The 19,269-nt window shown below is 43.2% G+C and overlaps 1 protein-coding gene across 1 annotated transcript in view; it reads left to right on the top strand.

Moving 5' to 3' along the window:
- LOC138566703 (adenosine deaminase domain-containing protein 2-like) overlaps positions 1-19,269 on the top strand; it is a 1,803,535-nt gene that overhangs the window by 1,074,926 nt on the left and 709,340 nt on the right. Inside the window, exon 7 of the mRNA XM_069644294.1 lies at positions 17,755-17,905. Coding sequence (XP_069500395.1) covers positions 17,755-17,905 — 151 coding nt within the window. The remainder of the gene's footprint in view (positions 1-17,754; positions 17,906-19,269) is intronic.

Below are 19,269 nucleotides of genomic sequence, written 5' to 3'. Positions count from 1 at the left end.
TCTTGAAGGTTCTATTTGTTTGCTTCTCCTGCTTTCTTTTTGGACTTGTACCCCTTACAACACAGTCCTCTTTCTACTCTCATCGTTTGGAGCTTCAGCCTACATACACATCACGTATGCGTGGTGTGCCAGCAGTGTGTTTGGTGGAGTCTTGGAGAAGGTTCTGTTTGTTTGCTTCTCCTGCTTTCGTTTTGGACTTGGACCCCTTACAACACAGTCCTCTTTCTACTCTCATCATTGGGAGCTTCAACCTACTTACAAACCATGCATGCGCGGAGCGCTGCGTGGTGTGCCAGCAGTGTGTTTGGGGTTTGCGGAGCAGCGGCTGCGGTGGATGTTTGCCCGGGTCCTGGGTGTGCCAGTGGGTAAGAATTCTCCCCCTTTGTATCCCCTTCCGTGTACCCTTGTGTTCTTCCATCTACGCCAATGTCTTAGGCCTGCGTTCATCTGCAGACCCCTCGACGACTATTCCCCATTAAAGCCTTTATGAATTGTCAGACACTGGCTTGCTGTACTGATATTTAAGCAAAGTTTGGTATGTTGCTTTGACGTGCTGGTCCAGTGTCATTACAAACCTTTGGTCGCTCCCATTGGCTTGGCAAAACCCTTTGTCTGTTACTGAACAGTAGGAAGCTGTATTAGTGCATCGGAGAAACACCGAAGGTGAATCACTAACATTTTTGTCCCAGGAGCTGCATTTGAAACTTTGATCATCCGTTCTCGTTGTCATAAGTTCAACAAGCGTGACTCTTCCACACTGGACACAGTGAATTCTATCCTCAAAGTGACATTTTGCAACCAATTACTCAATCTCGTCTCTACGAGCTTGACGAGTTTAGCTTCATAACACGGACACATTGACCCTTACTCCCAACGACTGCATAGGTCCCTTGAGTGTATTGTTCGTATAGAAATGGTTACGTGTTTTGAAATATTATCTCCGCCTTAATTTGCCATGGGGTGACTGTGGGCCATAGAGCCTTTGAGCCTGTACGGCAAATCACTGCGCTAGTGGGGCAACTGTGGGCCTAGTGGTCTTTGAGCCCTTCTGCAAACCTTTGGGAAAGGTGCAATAGACACCACTTGAACATGAGTAGAAATTTGAGAAGTAGCAATCGCCCGGGTGAAGTCTCTAAAGGACTGCATAAAGCCATGGTTAGTAAACCTAATAACTTGACTCTCGCCGAGCAAAAAGTCCTTGTTGTCTATGTCAGTGAACAACCCCCCTGTGCTTCCTCAAGTATTCAGGGAAGAGGAGCCTATTTTGTTAATTCCGAAGCCTACCAGTTAAATGCCTGGAGGGTCATGGACGGGGGGAAGCCCTGTATATCACCCACGTACATTTTCTATCAAAGACACCAATGACACGTTGACGTACAAGGCGATTGTGCCTGTGGAGTTGAGCGGGGCGGACATGGATGTGCAGGACATATCCATATCGGACACATCCATGCTTGCCCCTGCCATCATGAATGAGTTTGGAAAGCGCGTGTGATTGTCCTTGGTCCCTTGACCCTGGTGTCCAGATCTTTTTCCTATCGTGAACAGGTGCATCTACACCAAGCAGACACACTTTTGGATAGGGACCCTGCAGCTTCAAGCCTCGTGTCCACAGTTGTTAATATGACATTGGGGCAGGGTTTTACTGCAAATATGAATAGTAAAGAGGCAGTTAAGCTAACGTCAGACAGCACCCCAACTCCTGAGTCTCCTTTCTCCCTTGCCAATTTGCATCGGTCAGCGTCTTCCCCTCACAATCAGACTAAGTCGCCCGACATGCCCTCTTCGACACCGGAAGTTTCTGATTGACCTTCATGAACATGACCGTCACAATTTTCCAGTGATGACAAGAATTCTGATCAGCGCTAGTGTAGATCATAGACCAACAATTGAAGACTGCACAAAAAAATTAACAAGTACCCCGACACCCAGCAGATGAGGAAACAGGACAGTCAGGGTATCATTTTATGTCCCATAAAGTCAAAAAATATTTTTCCAGAGCCCAGAACCGACTTCAACAGGCAAACACCAAGACTCATAATGTCACCCTTCCGAAGGGAAACAAAAAGGAAATGGGAGCCCGGAAATGTAAGGATGTCTTCATTAAGAAATTGGAGTCTGTCTTATCCTCTGAGGAGTTCCCGTTAGACCTTAGGGAACTGAATAACGAAAGCAAAAAAGCTTTACAACTTAAGGCTCAGGAGGAAAGGGACTTAAAGCTCCTACCCCGAGTGCCTTAGTGAACGTTATTGATAAAGCTATAACATCGGCATGTTTTAAGCAGACACAACAGACCCAACCAATGTTACCCCTTCCTCAATGAAGTGGACAGTCTTCCACTTTGACCCAATCGCATTTACACAGCTTCTTTCCACTAGTTCAAAATAAGAAAGTCTCTTCTATAGAACAACCTGAGGTTTGAATTTTGCAGAATCACATCTCGGATTCCCTAGCTCCCAAATTTGAAATAGGTAGTCAGCCTCCTACTTCTGGAGCCTTGTCGCATGAGGCTCGAAATGAGCCCACAGACAAAAAGCAGTTAGTAACAACAGGGGATGAGATGAGATTGCCTTCTGCTAAAGACAAATGAAACGACATTGAAAATTTGGTTCATAATCCCTCGGGTGTATTATCCGCTGCCCCTCCAACAATTTATCCCTCGTTTTTTGTGGTGACGGGTGACATGAAATATATTCTTGGATGGACAAGCAACCCTGAATTTAACAGTGCCTCCAGGATTAACCGATCATTCTTGATGAACACGTTTTATCAAATTTCCTCATTACGTAATTTAACTAGGAAAGATGTAGACTGGGTCAAACTTGCCAACAACAACAACTACCGAATGTTGTGTAGATTACAAACACAAATCATTACCAAGTTAATTTGGGACCACAAGGTTGATATAGATGTGCTGGGTCTCTATCTTTGTGTTTCCTGGGATGGATGAGGCATGGTCCTTTCTTGAATTTGTGATACCTGTCCCTAAAGAGCGAGGACCCAGTGGTCCTGTTGCACTTCCAACCGCTGAGATAAGCAACTCAATTTTAACTCAGCTTGCCACTTTTACCAAGGTTCTAAATGGTTTAAGTTGGCTTGAACCCTTTATTAAAAGCGGCTTCTAATGGGAAGGAGGTGTCTAATTCCTCATAATTGATAACATTTTTTATCTGCTCGTGGAATTGTTGCGGAGTAAAGAACTTTCTTGCCTGGCATAAATTGTCCTACTGTGCTTATGCTAGGTGAGGCCTGCTAGGTCGTCCTAGTGGCGGGCCAGCCTTCTTGATTAAGACTAGCATAAGATTCACAGCAAAACGTCTCGATTATTCGGTATGCAGTGATAAAATCGTGGCAAAAATGTCACCTATACAAAAAATCGCTGCAAAAATGCTGTGGTTTGACCCGTTAAAGGTGTACCCCATTACACCATTTAAGGGGTGCGGGGATGTCCCCCGCATCCTTTACATGGATTGCGGCGGCAAAACCACAGCCCTTTTGCCACGATATTTTGTGTCCATGGCCATTTTTGCTGCGATTTTAACACATGGAACCGAATATTCTTACTCTTTTTTTTTTTTTTTTGATAATCGAAGTGACGTTTGAGGTCCCCCCATCCCTAAACTGCTGCTTGTCTCCTTGTACTGGAATCCTTTAATTCTACCCATAGATAGCATCCTCTTTTCCCTAAACGCTGCTTTGGCAAATGCCATTTTGCAGCATAGCGACTATGAAATCCTTATAGGTGGAGACTTGAACTCCTACCTAAATACAACCTAGGAAAGTGTTAACTGCCTATGCTAGTTAAGCACTCTCAAGGGGAAAAACATGGATTACATTTCTGGAAACCTGGGACATACACCGTATCCCCCTTGCGGTGAATTATGCCAAGGTTGCATTTCAGCAAGGGTCTGCCTATTCACATATTGATTAAATGTTGGCATCAAGTCTTTTGTCGGCATACTTTGACCCAATTACCATGCGTAACCCCGGTTTGGGGGATCATAGGATACTAAGTACCAATATCCATCTTATTTGTAACACATTTCAAACTATGGAGACACTGTCATTGGTCCAGATGGACAGATATGCTATCTCCGTCCGCTGGAACCCGTCAACCTGTAGGAAACTTGTATCCTGGGTGAACCGTGATTTATGGGTTGTCGTTGAGAGTACGACAACTTTGTCCTTTTTGGAGAGAATTACTACTTAGAACTTAAAGATGATTCATTCTCATCTTTTAACTCTCCAAACTGCCACCTAAGCCTGTCGATGCAACTCATGTCCAAAAATACTCTCCAGATATAGCTCTACTCAAACGTATAAAAAATTGTGAACTTAGACGTGCTTGGCATGAGGCAAAATCTACAGTACTCTACTTGACGTCTACAAATCTATTTTATCTAAATATAAATAAACTTTTAAAAGAATCCGACAGGCGTGCCATTTGCTGTAAAATCAGAACATGGTCCAATTGCTATGTAAACGAAATGTGAGAGACATGTGGGTAATCCTGAGAAACCCTACACTTATTACGACAGATTGTCTTATCGCGAGCATAAATGGGGACACATGGTATAAATATCTCAAAAGGAAATATGCCTTGCCTGCCCACCATGCGAGAGAGGAGTGGGAAATTATAACACTGAACATCCCTCCTATATGCACATGGGGGATTAAAGATATAACTTGGGCTATTTCACAATTAAAATTTTCAAAATCGGCAGGCCCGGACGGCTTACCTCCATGTGTCATTAAGGATGACCCCATTTTATGGGCAAAATTTCTCCTCACTCATGTTACGTCCATTTATCACTCTGGTACCATCCCGCCCTCGTGGCTAATTGCCATTATTATTCCGGTTGACAAAAAGGGTCCTTTGGATGACCCTGCTAACTTACGGCCCATTGCTCTGATCGACGTTGCAGCTAAAATCATTGCACGCCTGATCCTAAATTAGCTGGAATCCTGCCTTGTGAAGAAACAACTCTACTCAAGATCTCAGGTAGGGTTCCGAAAAGCGATGGGAACGCGATTGAATGCGACTATTTTAGCACATCTAATAGCTTCATCGCGTCTCCCTTCTAATGGAACAATCTACATGGCCTCATTGGACTTATACTCGGCATTCGACAGCATTCTCAGAAACCGTATTTGGAAAAATATTTCATATGGTATTCCGGCAACTTTAGTTGCGCTCATTGCTCAAACCCATATTAAAGGGTGCAAATCAATTCTTCTAGTTTACTAACTGATAAAATCCTGGTAGAGATTAGCATTACGCAAGGTTGTAACCTTGCGGCAGTGCTTTTTAATCTTTACCTCGCCTATATCGACGCCATATGGAAGGTCTTCAACATTTTCCCTGTGAAACTAGGCACACTTCTTTTAAATTGGCTAGCCTTTGCAGACGATGTGATCTTTCTGGATTGTACGCCTTTTTGCTTACAAAACAAGCAAAATTATTTCCATCAATATTGCTTGTTAAACAACTCGACCATCAACTCAGCCAAATCGAATATATTAGTGTTCACGGCAAAGAGAAAAATCTCAGTCTTCAAATGGCATATTTATTCCAATTTGATACCGGTTGCTACAGAGATGATGTATGTGGGCTATCGGTTATCTAATAGTAACTTTGTTGCAAAATGGCAAATGTTTCTCAAGGCTAAAATAGTACACTTGATTGCTCAGGTGAAATTAATTTTTCATCGCCATTGTAGATACTATCTCAAACCGCTTATAGACTTTTACCAACTAAAGGTCGAATCCATAATTTTATATGGGTTGGACCTTTGTCTGTTAGAGATAGGACCTACTTTAAACAAAATACAGGGAAACGTATGGAAAGCAGTGTTGGGGCTACCTAGGTACCTACCAAACCCCGTTTTGATCCATGAATTGGGCTTGTATGCACTTGGTGACAAATTTGATTGAAGAATGGTAAATAACTACACTAAGATGCTGTTCCCACCGGCAAATTCTGTGCACTAAAACATACACAAGATTTTGATTAATGCCTATCCGGCTTTGGTGGCACAATTCCAAATTCGCATGAATAAGATTCTTTATTTACTCAATATGACGCTACAAGACTTAGTGGAGCGTCCGGCAGCTGTAAATAAGAGATTCTATTTAAACGCATGGGCGTCCAACTCTGACATCATAATGGGATATGCCTCGTTCAAAGAATATGCAAAATTCAGACATGCACAAAACACACGCAGAGAGTATATCACTTGTTTTCCTCGTAATAAAGTATGAAGTACTTAAATGCAGTTTAGACTAGATCTAATACATACAGGACATTGGATTAACAATTGGCACGTTTTCTTCTCTACCAACGCCACCGAGTCAGCTTGTGGGTTTTGTGGGAGACTTGATGTGTGCAAAACACTGAAACATCTGTTTATGTTCTGCTCTAGTTTTGAGGATCAAAGATTGCTGTGTTTAGGTCAGTACATAGGGGGTTTGACCAGTGTAGCGCGGGATCTGTTATGGACGAGATGTATGTGGGGCAGTAGTAATGCAATCATATTTGCCACAGTATGCTTGGTAACTATCATTGAAGACATTCTTAAGGAAAAGAACTTGAATATATAAAACTGAAATTGGTGACAAAGATAGGGACTTCCAGTTTGTATGTATAGTGGTAAGCTGTTCGCCTTATAAGCTATGCCTCACCTCTTTGGGTTTTTCGATCCCGATGAGTACGTGGTTTGGGTTCTGGAGTAAGATCCCTAGCTAGAAGGACACTTATTATGCAGGGTGAAGACCGGATTGGTTGTCACTGGCAGTCAAGATATCGAAGACTGAGGCGGGGGTCATGTTATGAAAAGGTGTGATGTTGCCTCGTAGGAATTGTCTCACTAACTGTTCAATCATTTATTCTATGAATTTCTTTTCTCCTGCTCCCTCCTCTTTCTGTTTTCTATCTCTTGTTCTGTTCACTGAAATTTGGATGTTGTAGGGAATAAGACCTCTCTCCCAGAAAGCTTATAGGATGCTTCATAAGGTATGGGAACATTTTTGGGGAAAGTAAAGTGTCTAAGTTGTTTAGGATCTTTCCTATGAATCATAATTGATTTACAATCATCTAATTTCAGTGATCGAATTGTTATTGGTTACCTTTTTTATTTTGGTTTGTATTGAAACATGTCCTTATAAGTAGTGCAAACGTGTATCTGTTTGTTTTGTATTGAAAACATTGTTCTTAGAAGTAGTGTATCAGTCTAATTGTGAAATAAAAAGATATTATGTCAAACAATTGTTGTGAAACTTTTATCGTGAAGTAGAACTGTGTATTTGTAAAGGTGTTTTCACCAAAAACAAATAAAAAATAAAATATATAGTTTTATAGGACTTTTTCCTGCAAGGGGGGGGGCACAGAAGCCTCCTATAACGCTGGATGTCCTTCATATGGATGTGGTTTTGTTTTGGTGTGGCCTTAGGCTTTGTTAATTGTTTTTGGCCATGACTTATGCCACATAATGTCACTTCTCTCCCCTTTCCATTTGTGACCCTGCCCCTTCCACCACTAGCCCAGACACCTATCAAAAACGAGGATCATTTTTACCTTTGTGGTTGTTTGAGATGTCAGTGTGGATCCTGCGTTCTGTCTGAATCTGGAGGGGCACAATGTGTCGTTTTGGTTAACTTGTCTCTTTGTTCAAATTAAACCCATCTGTCTCTATTGGTTCTTGGCCCTATCCTAGAGAAAATAAAGAAGTCAAAAGGGTGCTCATTAGGATGTCCTATAACCTAATCCCTGTCTGTCGTCCAGAAAACCTAGTGTATCCTGATCTCTGTCCCTACCACTATAGTAGAACAAAAGCAAGCATAAAAGAAAAATAGGGTGAATGGTGGTGGGTTTCTGATCCAGCAATATGTCTGTTTCTCTAGAGGTGGGTCCCTGACCCTGTTGCTCAGTTCAAACAACCAGACACCAGAATGTCCTTCACCTTTTCCCACCTCATACTGCGATTCCTAGGCCGGAATGGAGGGGGGCCGAGAACCACACAGCAGTTGAAAGATCGAGGAAGAAGTTAAATTGCGCCATGTCTAAATTCTGAAAGGGCAGAGGCTTCCAACACATCAGACATGGCCTGATCAACTTAAAAACCCCTGAATAATTTTTAAAAGAGGGTGTTCGTATTTCAGCAATGGGAATGGAGCTCTTCTACTGGAATATATGTACAAAGCTATTGGAGATATAAAAGGAAGACGGATAGAAGGGGAGCCACGGTGGACGGTAACCCACCAAGTGGCGTGGCATTGTTTGGGCGACCAAGCACAAAAGGCGGACTCCGAATGAGCCAGGAGGAAACTGGAAGGGTCTTTGCTCTTCTCGGACCAGCGCTTCTTGGGAGCCTAACGGCAGGGTTGTCTGGTGGTAACAACAAGGGCTCAGCTTCCCCCAAAAGGAACAGCGCTCTCCCCGCCCACGAACACCTGCAGGGGCAGGATAGGCTCAGGCACAAAGGGTTGGGAGAGTTGGGTCTACTATGGACTTTATGCAAAGAAATAGGGGGAAGCGGGGGTATTGGACAGAGAGCAAGCGCCACACTTACAGACTGAATTTCACTAAATGTGTGCAGTGATTCTTTTGTTGTGAAAATAAAACTGCGGCCAAGTTTGGCATTTTAAAAACAACTTTCTCATTCCAGCTAATTTTCTCAATGGGAAAATAAAGGGGAAACGGAAGAATGAGCAAACGTTTGGCTTATTGGCTAGGGGTGCAAATGAACAAATGCAGGAGTTAATGGCTGTGCAAAGCAACACAACAAAAAAGTTGAAAAAGGAATTTTATTCCTTTTTGAGTTGTTTAAACAACTGCAGATATGCAGCCCTTGACTTGTGCAAGAACCCAGCTCTAGGAGCTTCCCTTTACAAGCAACCATGCGTGAATGTGCTATGCAAAAAAATGTGGAAAAAATAGGGGATGTGGCCAAATAGCCATGTAATAGGACGTGCATCCAAACGGGCTCCCGATGATCCTGCAATGATCCTTTGAATATACAAGCACAGAAAGATCCCAGAAGGAAGAAAAAACAAGCAGCAGCCTGTGACATGCCGGGGCACAACTGGTGACATGAAGAATCAGAGGCAGAAATTCTTAGGCAGACTGACTGCGGCGACCCCAAAATGGCGGACGCGAGGGAACAAAGACTGCTGGAGGAATAGATCCCAGATGCCAGGCCCGCTGTGGAGATGAGCACTGGCGGAGGCAAAGGTATCTAGGGGACTCGAAGGGACATCACCCTCTGGGATGGCTGCAGTGGTGAGGCGGAAGCAGAAGAGCCCTGTAGTGTGAGGGCTGGGGCTACGCGGAGTGCCTGGAGTGAGCGGAGCAGCAGTGCCACAACCGCGGATCACATTGTGAAGCGTTCCATGCTTCAGCTGAGATCGGACACCGAAAGGAGGACTGGTACGTGTCGGAAAGAAGAACAGATTGGATCCATCTGCTCAATTCTGATCGGAACGAACAGTAAGACTGCCTGGAGTGCAATTACAGCGCGAATCTGGTGAGGCAAACAGAGCCTGCAAAAGCTCTGTAAGCCGCCCCCGAACAGGAGGGGCAGGGACACAGTGCGGGCTCAGAGCGGTGTATAGAAAAGGAGACGCAGATTGTAGCAAAAATCAGACGGGTCACAACGCAAACCAGCCAAATTGACTAAGAACATAAGGAACTGGCACAATACATGAGTAAAATAAGCACTGCCAAAGGAGGAAACACGGTGCCACAATCACAAGGGCTGCAAGACAGACAAAGTATAAAGGGTGACCACAGAGACAAAGCATTACAGATTGTGCACCATATGGACATAGCAAAGTACATGCTGAGATCACGTGGACAGGAGGAAAGCGGAGATCCATGAGAGAGGTCAGGAGTAAGGCATGCACAGCGACTATTGCAGAGCGAAATTGTGTGATCCTTTGAGCCCAGACAAGCCAATAGTGAGGAAAGAGAAAGTAGTGTCTGGACATCCAGCGGGGGCACAGGAAGTGGCACCGGAGCGGGAAATTGCAAGGAATCCACCCAGAGCAGCGGTGGGAAGCCGGATAGACTGATTATCCTTGGTGAACCTGAGGAAGGAAACTGATGTGGAGTCGCAGAATATTGGGGCCTGAGTGAAACACCCAATCTAGCAGGAACAGGGCTACAGTAACAACCGTGGTGGAGGTGAGAACACTGAGCTGGAATAGACACAACTCTACACCATGCGGCACAGGGTCCACATTGGGAAACAAGCTGGTGGACATAACAAGAAGAGGAGCCTGAGCGGAACTGCAGAAGACGGCACCTATCCCATCGCTCCTCCCTGGGAGTGACGACAACTAACGGATAGGAATTAGAGCTGCATAGGAATAACATAACTTAGTGCAGCAGGCAATTAAGACCAGCAGAACAACGAGAGGGATGGCGCTCAAAAGCAGTAAAGCTAAAGGGAAATGTGGAAAAAATACTAGCTACAACTTATTTTTTTTTACATAGCAAAAATGAAATATTGATAAATACAGAAAAAATTACCAGAAAATAAATACAGATAAATACAGACGGAAATGATTCAAAATTAAATAACATAAAACCGGGAGCCTTAATCACAAGTATACATTTTAATGAATAGCTATAATCACTTGCTGATTAATTCCCTTTCCCTTCTCATGAACACAAGAGTTATGACAATATATGATTTGCCTATGATCAGAAGACGCTACTTGTTTCAGTTAAGAATGACCCACCCTCTCTGACGATCTTATTGTCACGCCTCTCATAATATGTTTTAAATGCAATACCAATTGCCACTTGTCAAAAATCAGTGGTGAAACCGGAGTACTGTTCTGTTTAATTTAACTATCACTATGATTAATTAATCGATATTGCTTGCCATGTTCCAGGTCATTCTTAAGTGTTGTGCAATTTCTTAGCTACAAAATAAAAAGTCATTTGTACTTTGTTGAATGATTTTTACACGTAGGGAAGCAGTTGGTATCCCTTAAAGCAACACTTGTGCCCTATTCATTTTTATGGTTCCATTGAAATGTTGCCTTCTTTGAAGGATTCTTTTTCTATATTTTGGTGGAGAGAGTCTGTACCTCGTCCATGTATAAGATGAAACAGCCAATTGTAATTCCAGTTTAGCTTTGTTTTCTGAAATAGGGTGCACTTCATTATGAATCCCCATTGACTTGGAGGGACACTAACCACCCCCTGAAGGCTGAAGGTCTGTACATTCTTAGTGGATCATATGTTTTAAACAATTGAATTGCACTATCTTGCAAACACAATATGTGAACGAAAATGTTCTCCTGTAATATAATGGAGAGATTCATTTTGTATAATGTATCAGTACATCACATGTCGGAGCTCAAACATGAAACGCACATCTTGATGATGGCTCCTATATCATTCAGTGCTTCCTTCCGTGCTTTACAAAATGGCTTTTATGAAATACTTTTTTAGTTGATATGCATTGACCCAGTGAAAGGCACCCTCTGGGAGGTGACCCAATGAAAAACACTTTCTGGGCGCAGGCCATTCTTCATTGTGTGGTGAACCTAGAGGTGCCACCCCTTATGTTTGGACAACGGGCACTATTCCTGTACTTATATCAAGAATGTGGCAGAAAGAGTCCCACCTCTTTCTTGGACACTAAAATGCCACGCCAGCGGGCATATGCTAAAACAGTAACCCCAACTACATGTGTCCCGAGTACTGCGACGAAGAGGCAACAGAGGGAGGCCCAGAACTGTAAACGCTAGTCCTTCTGTTTTTGTTAACGGTTGCCTCAATAAAAGAGAAGGACAAAATGCATCTTGCTGTCGGAGTAGAAGCAGTGGTTGTAGTAGTGGAAGTCGTGGTGGTCAAGGACAGGGAAGTGATAGCAACAGAGGTGGTGTTCGTAAGAGTGGAAGAAGGGGATGGGATATTGCTGCACAGAAGAAAGAGAAAGATGTTTCCGAGGAAGGGGTTGAACAAACTGTTTTACAACTGGGAAGACTGGCAGCACACCGCTGTGGAAGTCTGAGTGCTGGTAGAAACCAGTGGTGTCGCCTAGGTCTTTCGAGGGCCGACAGAGGGGTATATGCGCCGAAGCCAAGCAGCGATGTGGATGCTGTCGGTTTGCTGTGAGGCTACAGAGTCTGCTCTGCCTGCATCGCACTACAGCAACCAATGCACTTGCAGAGATTAACGGACAAGCCTGGAAAAAGCAGATAGTCCGTGCGGCGGGTGAACAGACATCTGAGCAAGCGTGAATCCCTTGTTTTGGCTTGGAACCAGGGATCCGTGGAAAGGGTGAGGGCCGACGGACAAGTGGGAAAACAACTGATTGGCTCACATTTACAGAGCCGAGTCGAAAGGTAGAAGGTAGAATATGCCGGACTCCGCTTTACATGCCAGTGTGAGAAACTGCTTCCCGGATAAGGAACAAGTCAAGGGGAAACCTACCGCAATGAACCCCAGCACCTACCCGACAATTCTTCCAGTAGACCGTAATGACTGGTACCGTGTAGGGAGAACGGGCGTTGGGAATCCGAACACACTGATGAGTGTATGAAGGGAAATACCCCCTGATAGCACATAATGCTACTTCAGGGAAGAGCATATTAGTAATTGGTGATTTGGCCAGCTAAAGTAAAGGCAACCCACCGTTACTGAGCTAAAGAAATGAATAGGCTAATTTTGGATCAGAATACAAATCATCTATATTGCTTTCTCTTGTCTCAGTGAAATCGGGGTGGCAAACTAAACGAATCACGATTGGCAGAAGAATAAACCAACCCTGCCATAGACAGGTAAGGGTGACATAAACAATTATGTATAACGGGGCTGTGGGTCAACTATGCCCAGTGGGGAACCTGCGCACAGAACAAGTTCATACTGGTTAGGATAAAGTAACTGGTATAGACATCAGTGAATATGCATTATTGTAACTGGAAGGAAAGACCAGGGATGAGGATTTTCCTCTTGGCATACTAGACAGGAAAGACCAGAGAAGGAGATTGCCCCTGTGGCATTATAAGATCCAGCAGTAAGACCAAGGAAGAGGATTGTCCCCTTGGCATTGAATTGGCATAATTTGCCAACAATTAAGGAAGGTGGTCACTTCCTTAAAAGTGTAAACTGGCATCATTGTACCAATCAGACGGTGGTGCATTCATGGTGAAGAAAGGCTGCAGGAAAGTAGCCAACAACCTATTATTTTTCCCTGTAACAGGTTTTTGAAACATTTGAATGTGAGGGTCAGGTTAGGTTTTCGACACAGGACCATGGTTATTAGTTTGGACATCCTGACAAAGACTGGTCCATTAAGTTACAAGGCATAAATTTGTTTTCAAAAATTGATTAGCAGAGTTTGCTCATTAAAATGTTCTTCATTGGCAAACAAAACCATTTGATTAGCAATATTGTACTAATATTTTTATTGTCACCAGAAGTTATTTTCATCTAAGACATAAAATGAGCATCAATATGGCATTTTTGTGTACCGCTGAGGTAAGAGATTAGTGATACGAGTCAGACCTTGCAAATTCTTTAAGATTCCGATAGACCTGTAGGTCGAGTAACTTAGTTTACCTACTCAAACTAAGTGAAATGCCCTCAACCCATGGCAAAGGATGGCAACAAATGTAAATGTGCTTTCTGTAAAATAGGGCCTGTCACCACAAACCTACTTCATGTTTGGCACCCTGCTGCCACCCAGAGGTCGGCCATGCACGGGGAAACGTTTATTTGACATTTGCTGCAAACAAAGTAAATGTTAAATAAAAGTTTCAAACATCCCCTGCAAATGCTGCTCTCCCTTCATAAAATCTACTCAACTATGCGAGTGGGCAAGCAGACTTCATGAGTGCCTGTAATAGGTAAAAGGTTAGCTGCATGAAAGGACATACATAAATAGATATGATAAAAGGCTCTGAAAACACTTTGGCACACACTCTATCGAGGTGTTAATATATAATGCTATCATAATCATAGAGAAAAGCAGGCTCTGGAGTCCAACTACATTGTAGTATTGCAGTAGATCTGTAGATGTCCAGACTGAATGGAACTATTGATCGCTACTTTGCTTAAACATCTAGTTAGCTTTGTGTATTCTTGCATTATGTAAGAAGAAAAAAAGTACGAGCCTAAGCAGAATGGATGGAGTAGCGAGCAGAGAACTGGTTAAACCAGGTGGAATATTGTAGTTTGCGGCCATATCAATTTCAAGGTAGCTGGTATAAAGCAACAGGGTGATAGATAGAATGTCAAGGAGTATGGGTTTAGCTTGCGTTGAGCACCTGTTGCACAGATGAATGTAACCAGCAGGTCACAGAAGTAGGGTTGCCATCAAAAGCATGTGAAACGTGTGATCATGTACATTTTCAAATGTATTCACTCGTCAATGTGATGCATGTTCCCCATCAAAATGAAATCTATTTGACACTATGAAATTTAGATATACTAACCTAAATGCTACTGTGAATGGAGACAATGCAGTGTTTGCAGTAGTAATACTGTAATTATGCATTATTGAACAACTTCAATTTTTAGGAATGGAATTGCATGAACGTTTAAAGGTTAGCACATACTGCTCTTTGCCAGACGTAATATAGTGAGTTTAATAAATATATCATCCTGATTACTTTTGGTTATCAATTATTTAAAAAAGAAAAATACATTCTTGCCTAGCACTCCCATATTGGGCTTTGGCACTTAAGAGCGGAGGAGATGATTACTGCTGCACTCTCTCCCCATTAGCCCATTTGAACCTCCAGTGAACAGAGAAAACAGGGTGGAGAGAGCCCCAAGGGCAGGAGTGGAATGCAGGATGAGATGTGCTTTCATTGAACGAGGTCACTTAAATAGCTAGCTTTGATACACAATTGTCAATTTAATTAGCAAACCTACATAATTGGATAGCAAATTGCTATGCAACACTGCTTATTTTATTCCTTGGGTTAATTGTGTTGAGGTAGGGAAACCCCTCATAGAGTTAGGGTTAGTGAGGCATTTTCCCTATCCTTTTATTATTTAAATACAAGCATTATTAGTAAAACCCTTGCATGTGTCAGTGACCCCTCACAATTGACTCAAACAAGCTATGGGAACTCCATAATTATTGCACAGAATAGTGAGATCTAACCATCTGTTCATATTACTGGCTAGTTAACAATGTTGTTCCATTGCTCATGGGCATCTTGGATAAGATGTCCTCCTTGCAGGTACAAGCCATTACTAAAAGAGCACACGTTTCAGGCAGATTGGCACTGAAACGGCTCTACTGATGTTAAGGGCAATTTTCCTGCAGTTCATGGATGAGGGAAGAGAGTGGCTAACAAATACTGTTGGACTTGGAAGTGGTCTTTGACATCCTGGACCACTCCCATCTCCTTGAAAAACTGGGTGAGGTGGTGAACATGTTGAGAGAAGCCAAACGTTGGATTGAATCCTTCCTGAGGAACAGGCAGTCTAGAACTATCCTGGGTCGGAAGTATCCTTCTATGTGTCTCTGGTTGACTTGTGGTGTAATTCCGGAGCCATACTTCCACTGTTGTTGTTCATCATTTACTTTAAAAAAGTGGTATCCAGCATCTTTTTCTTTTCAAAACATTGAAACCGAAAACAGTGGCACTTTGGAGAAATGCATTTGATTAACTATGCATAAATATTCAAATTAACCCCCACATAATCCCTCAAATTGGCAGCTGTGGGCAACACTTTTAGAATTAATTTTTGGCACTGTGCAGCAATTATTAGAAAGTATTGAGATTAGACTGATGACTGGAAGTTGGGCAATGTTCCACTGCGGCTAATTCCTATCTAGAAATAAACACAGGGCCACATTGTAGCACTGTACTACACAGTAGACAATACAACTGCAACATGAACATCGCTCTTGTTCTTCCTGACGAGGTATGTTGGATGGGGGAAAACCACCCAGAGTGGGTTAACGATATAGAAGCGGAAATGGTGTAGAAGAAGTCTGCAGCGCTGAGTTGAACACAAACTAATGATTCTCCAGTTCTGTAGGTCTCACTACTAGACAGTAATTATGTGCAAAAGGGTGGTCTTCCCCGCGTTATATCTCTGGAATTTTCCATGGCTTCGTGTCTCCACGCACTTAGGGAATGTGTGGGCTGTGCCCTTCGATGGCAGGGAGGGGCAAGGAAAGCTGCCTGTTCTTTATATGGGTGGGTTACTCCTAAAAAAGCAAGTTATTCTGGGTGTACAGTAATGTTTCAGTTGTAAGTGCTGGGATACTGAAGATCTATTTGGTTGGTGCCTTGAATAATGGGTGTTAAGTCCGAGCACATCCCAGCCAGCCTGGTCGAATTGCTCAAGGGCATGCTGCAAAGTGGATGGACTAACGGCAGTTTGCCCTACAAGGTGGAATGCCAGAAAGAGCAGGGTTTTCATCTATTTTCAGGAAGGAAGGTGGCTCTGAGGCTCAAAGGAAGTGTATTGCATGCCTTGGGAACAGCCATGCTAAACTTCATGCCTCTTCTGCTTTTCATCTTGTAACTGGGCTACCATAGGAGGACAGTGGTGGTTCACCTCGGGTGCTTTCATTGTTAGTCTGTTTACTAGGTAGTTAGGCCTACTGCACCAGCCTTGTGCACACAAGCTAAAATTCTACTCTGTTCAGAGATGTTGGACCTCAGTGCGCATTTGGTGGAGTGGTAAAAAGTTGCAGAAAATCACTGAATTACTATGCCAAATTCAGAATTTGGAAGTAAGATGGAGGATTCACCTCCAGCAAAAAGCTGAAGATAACTCCTCCACTTTGCATCCCAAAGAGATTTTCCGCTTGGTGTTACTGCTTGTGGTAAATTGGCCAAAAATCCCCTTGGCGTCCTGTGGACTCCAATAATGGAGATCTACACCACCCTACTCATAATCCCACGGGACCAGGTTGCAGTAACAGTTAATGAGTTTGGTGGTAAATCATTTGATTTGTTGCCGATTTACCACCAAACACGAAATGGTGCCTTTTGTCCCTCTTATTTTAGGCTCAGGACCAAACATGGTGCATTGTTTTGGACCAACTGCAGACGTTTTATAGTGCATTTGGGACTCCCAGAATTAAGACATGTCTATAACTTTGAAAGCAAAACATCCAGTTATAAAAAAAAAAAGCAAAGCGTGCTAGGATTGAAAAGCAGCAGATCACAAGCACTTTGTGACTTTGGCGTATGCAAAAAGAGCATTCCTTCGAAGACTTGATGGCACAATAGGCCATTTTGGCTAACAAGCACACTGCACCACACATTAGCCATGCCTGGATGTGCACCTCCAGTTCAGAACCACTTAGCAAAGCATTGTGGACTTGCGAATTAGCAGAAAAACATGTTTCCTTGATGCATGAGTGCCTGTCAAAGTTGCAGACAACCACATGCACATTCCACCCTCTTTGGGGATAATCAGTCTGGTTTAGTGTGACATCCTTGTTATTTGAGCATTGGCACATGTTTACCAAACACCATCAAAGTTGTGTAAGTTGATGGTGTTTGCAGAAGGTATGGTGTGACTATACATTGCACAAGATAAATGGGGGACCATGGCTTTGTTTTTAAGGATGTAAGTTGGGACATTTGGAGGTGGTTAACAGATGATAGTTGTTTTTAAAAAGATCTATCTAGAGTATATGTGCTTGGGTATTTACCCGTGTATCTATAAACTGTGTTCTCATTCTATCCTGAAGCCAGATCCTTAAAGCGGTCTTGACATGTGAAGTGATCAACTCTTGTCTTTCCCATCTCTCCTCTCAGTGAACCAGGATTCCAACCACTCCAATGATGATGTTTACGAGGTGGTGGCGCTGGGCACGGGTGACACATCCTTCCCAGGCTGTGTAGTGTTCAATGGCCTACTGCTGCACGACACACATGCCTTGGTGATCGCCCGTCGGGCACTGCAAAGGTAGGTTTTTAGAAGGATGGGTATCCAGACAGCTGCCAATCGCAGCTGTGAAAATATATAAAAACCTAATTTGATGAAAGGGTTAAGGATAAATTGCACATCCACCAATGCACACTTTTGCCTCGCACCTTAGCCAGTCTTAAACCCATTAAATTACCTTTTTCTACATTGTATCAACCTAACGTGGGAACAGATTGATTTTCAGGGGATTATTAGTCCCGTCTTCCAAGTCGAAGTAACTTGGCTAATGAATTAACGTAGCTGGCCCAGATGGGGTTTCTGGCAACATATACAAAATCTGTCCACATTTGTGGGCACCTTTGTTCACCAACATCCTACATGTTCTACTTTACACAATTCTGCTTGAGTCATGGGTCCTATCATCCAGTGTTCCTGTTTTTTTAAAAGGGTTCTAGGAACAAACCTGCTTGCTATAGGCCGATTGCATTAACTAATTTCCCTGAAATTTCTGGTTATGCTTATTTAGAATAAACCTGTAAGCTAGATACTAATAAGATCAAGTCTGAAACCAAACTATTTTATGCTTGCCTGGGAACAGTTTCTGAATATGTCCCTGCTAATTGACATGCTAATTAAGGCAATTCAGATACAGGTGGTGTAGCAGGTGAAGTACAGTAGGTAATATGTTGCAAGGCACAAAGAATAACCATACAGTGCTCTTCAAAACAGAGTTCTTTACAGTGACGGCTGGCCTGTATGGACAGTACCCCCATCAAAATGCCACTCCCACGATGTCTGAGTTGACAGCAATATCTTTCTCCAGCACGGGGTCTGGCATGGATTCACATGCTCATGAATATTCCCCGTCGTCAGGCTGGGAATCCTCGGTAAAGAAAAAAATCAGTATCAGTTTCGTTTCTGATCTGTCTTTCTTAGTAGTAACCAATCACTGATCTCTGGGTCATACTGCCCCCAGCCAATGACTGCCCTCTCCCTAAGCCCCGCCCCTGGCAGCCATCCTCAGATTTTTACCGCACGCTCAAGTGTTGGGAGTCATCGTGTTTAGCTCTCGTGTTTTTTTACTGCGTGTTCACACTTTTTCAGGAGATTTTCTCATTTTTTCAGTTAATCGAGCCTCAAGATCCACCTTTTCTACTTCCGATAACATAGACCCGTTTCGGAATTCTTCTACGCCCCTCAAGGGTGAAGTTTTCATCGAGTTTACACTTCTTGGAGGATTCCGGAAGATCTGCGGCCTACCTCAACGGACATGGCCCAGGACAAGGGAAGCTCGACGCCCGGATCCAAGCTGTTCAGGAACTGCCCTGGATGCGGATTATATAACGTTTTCAAGGAGGACGAGCATTTGCAATGTCTCTACTGCCTTCATGAGGACAAGACGC

The sequence above is a fragment of the Ambystoma mexicanum genome, chromosome 2p (genome assembly GCF_040938575.1).
Source record: "Ambystoma mexicanum isolate Mex_15411 chromosome 2p, UKY_AmexF1_1, whole genome shotgun sequence".
In the NCBI taxonomy this organism is placed as follows: Eukaryota; Metazoa; Chordata; class Amphibia; order Caudata; family Ambystomatidae; genus Ambystoma; species Ambystoma mexicanum.
Note: the sequence above shows the minus strand (reverse complement) of the source record. Positions and strands in the feature narration are given on the sequence as shown.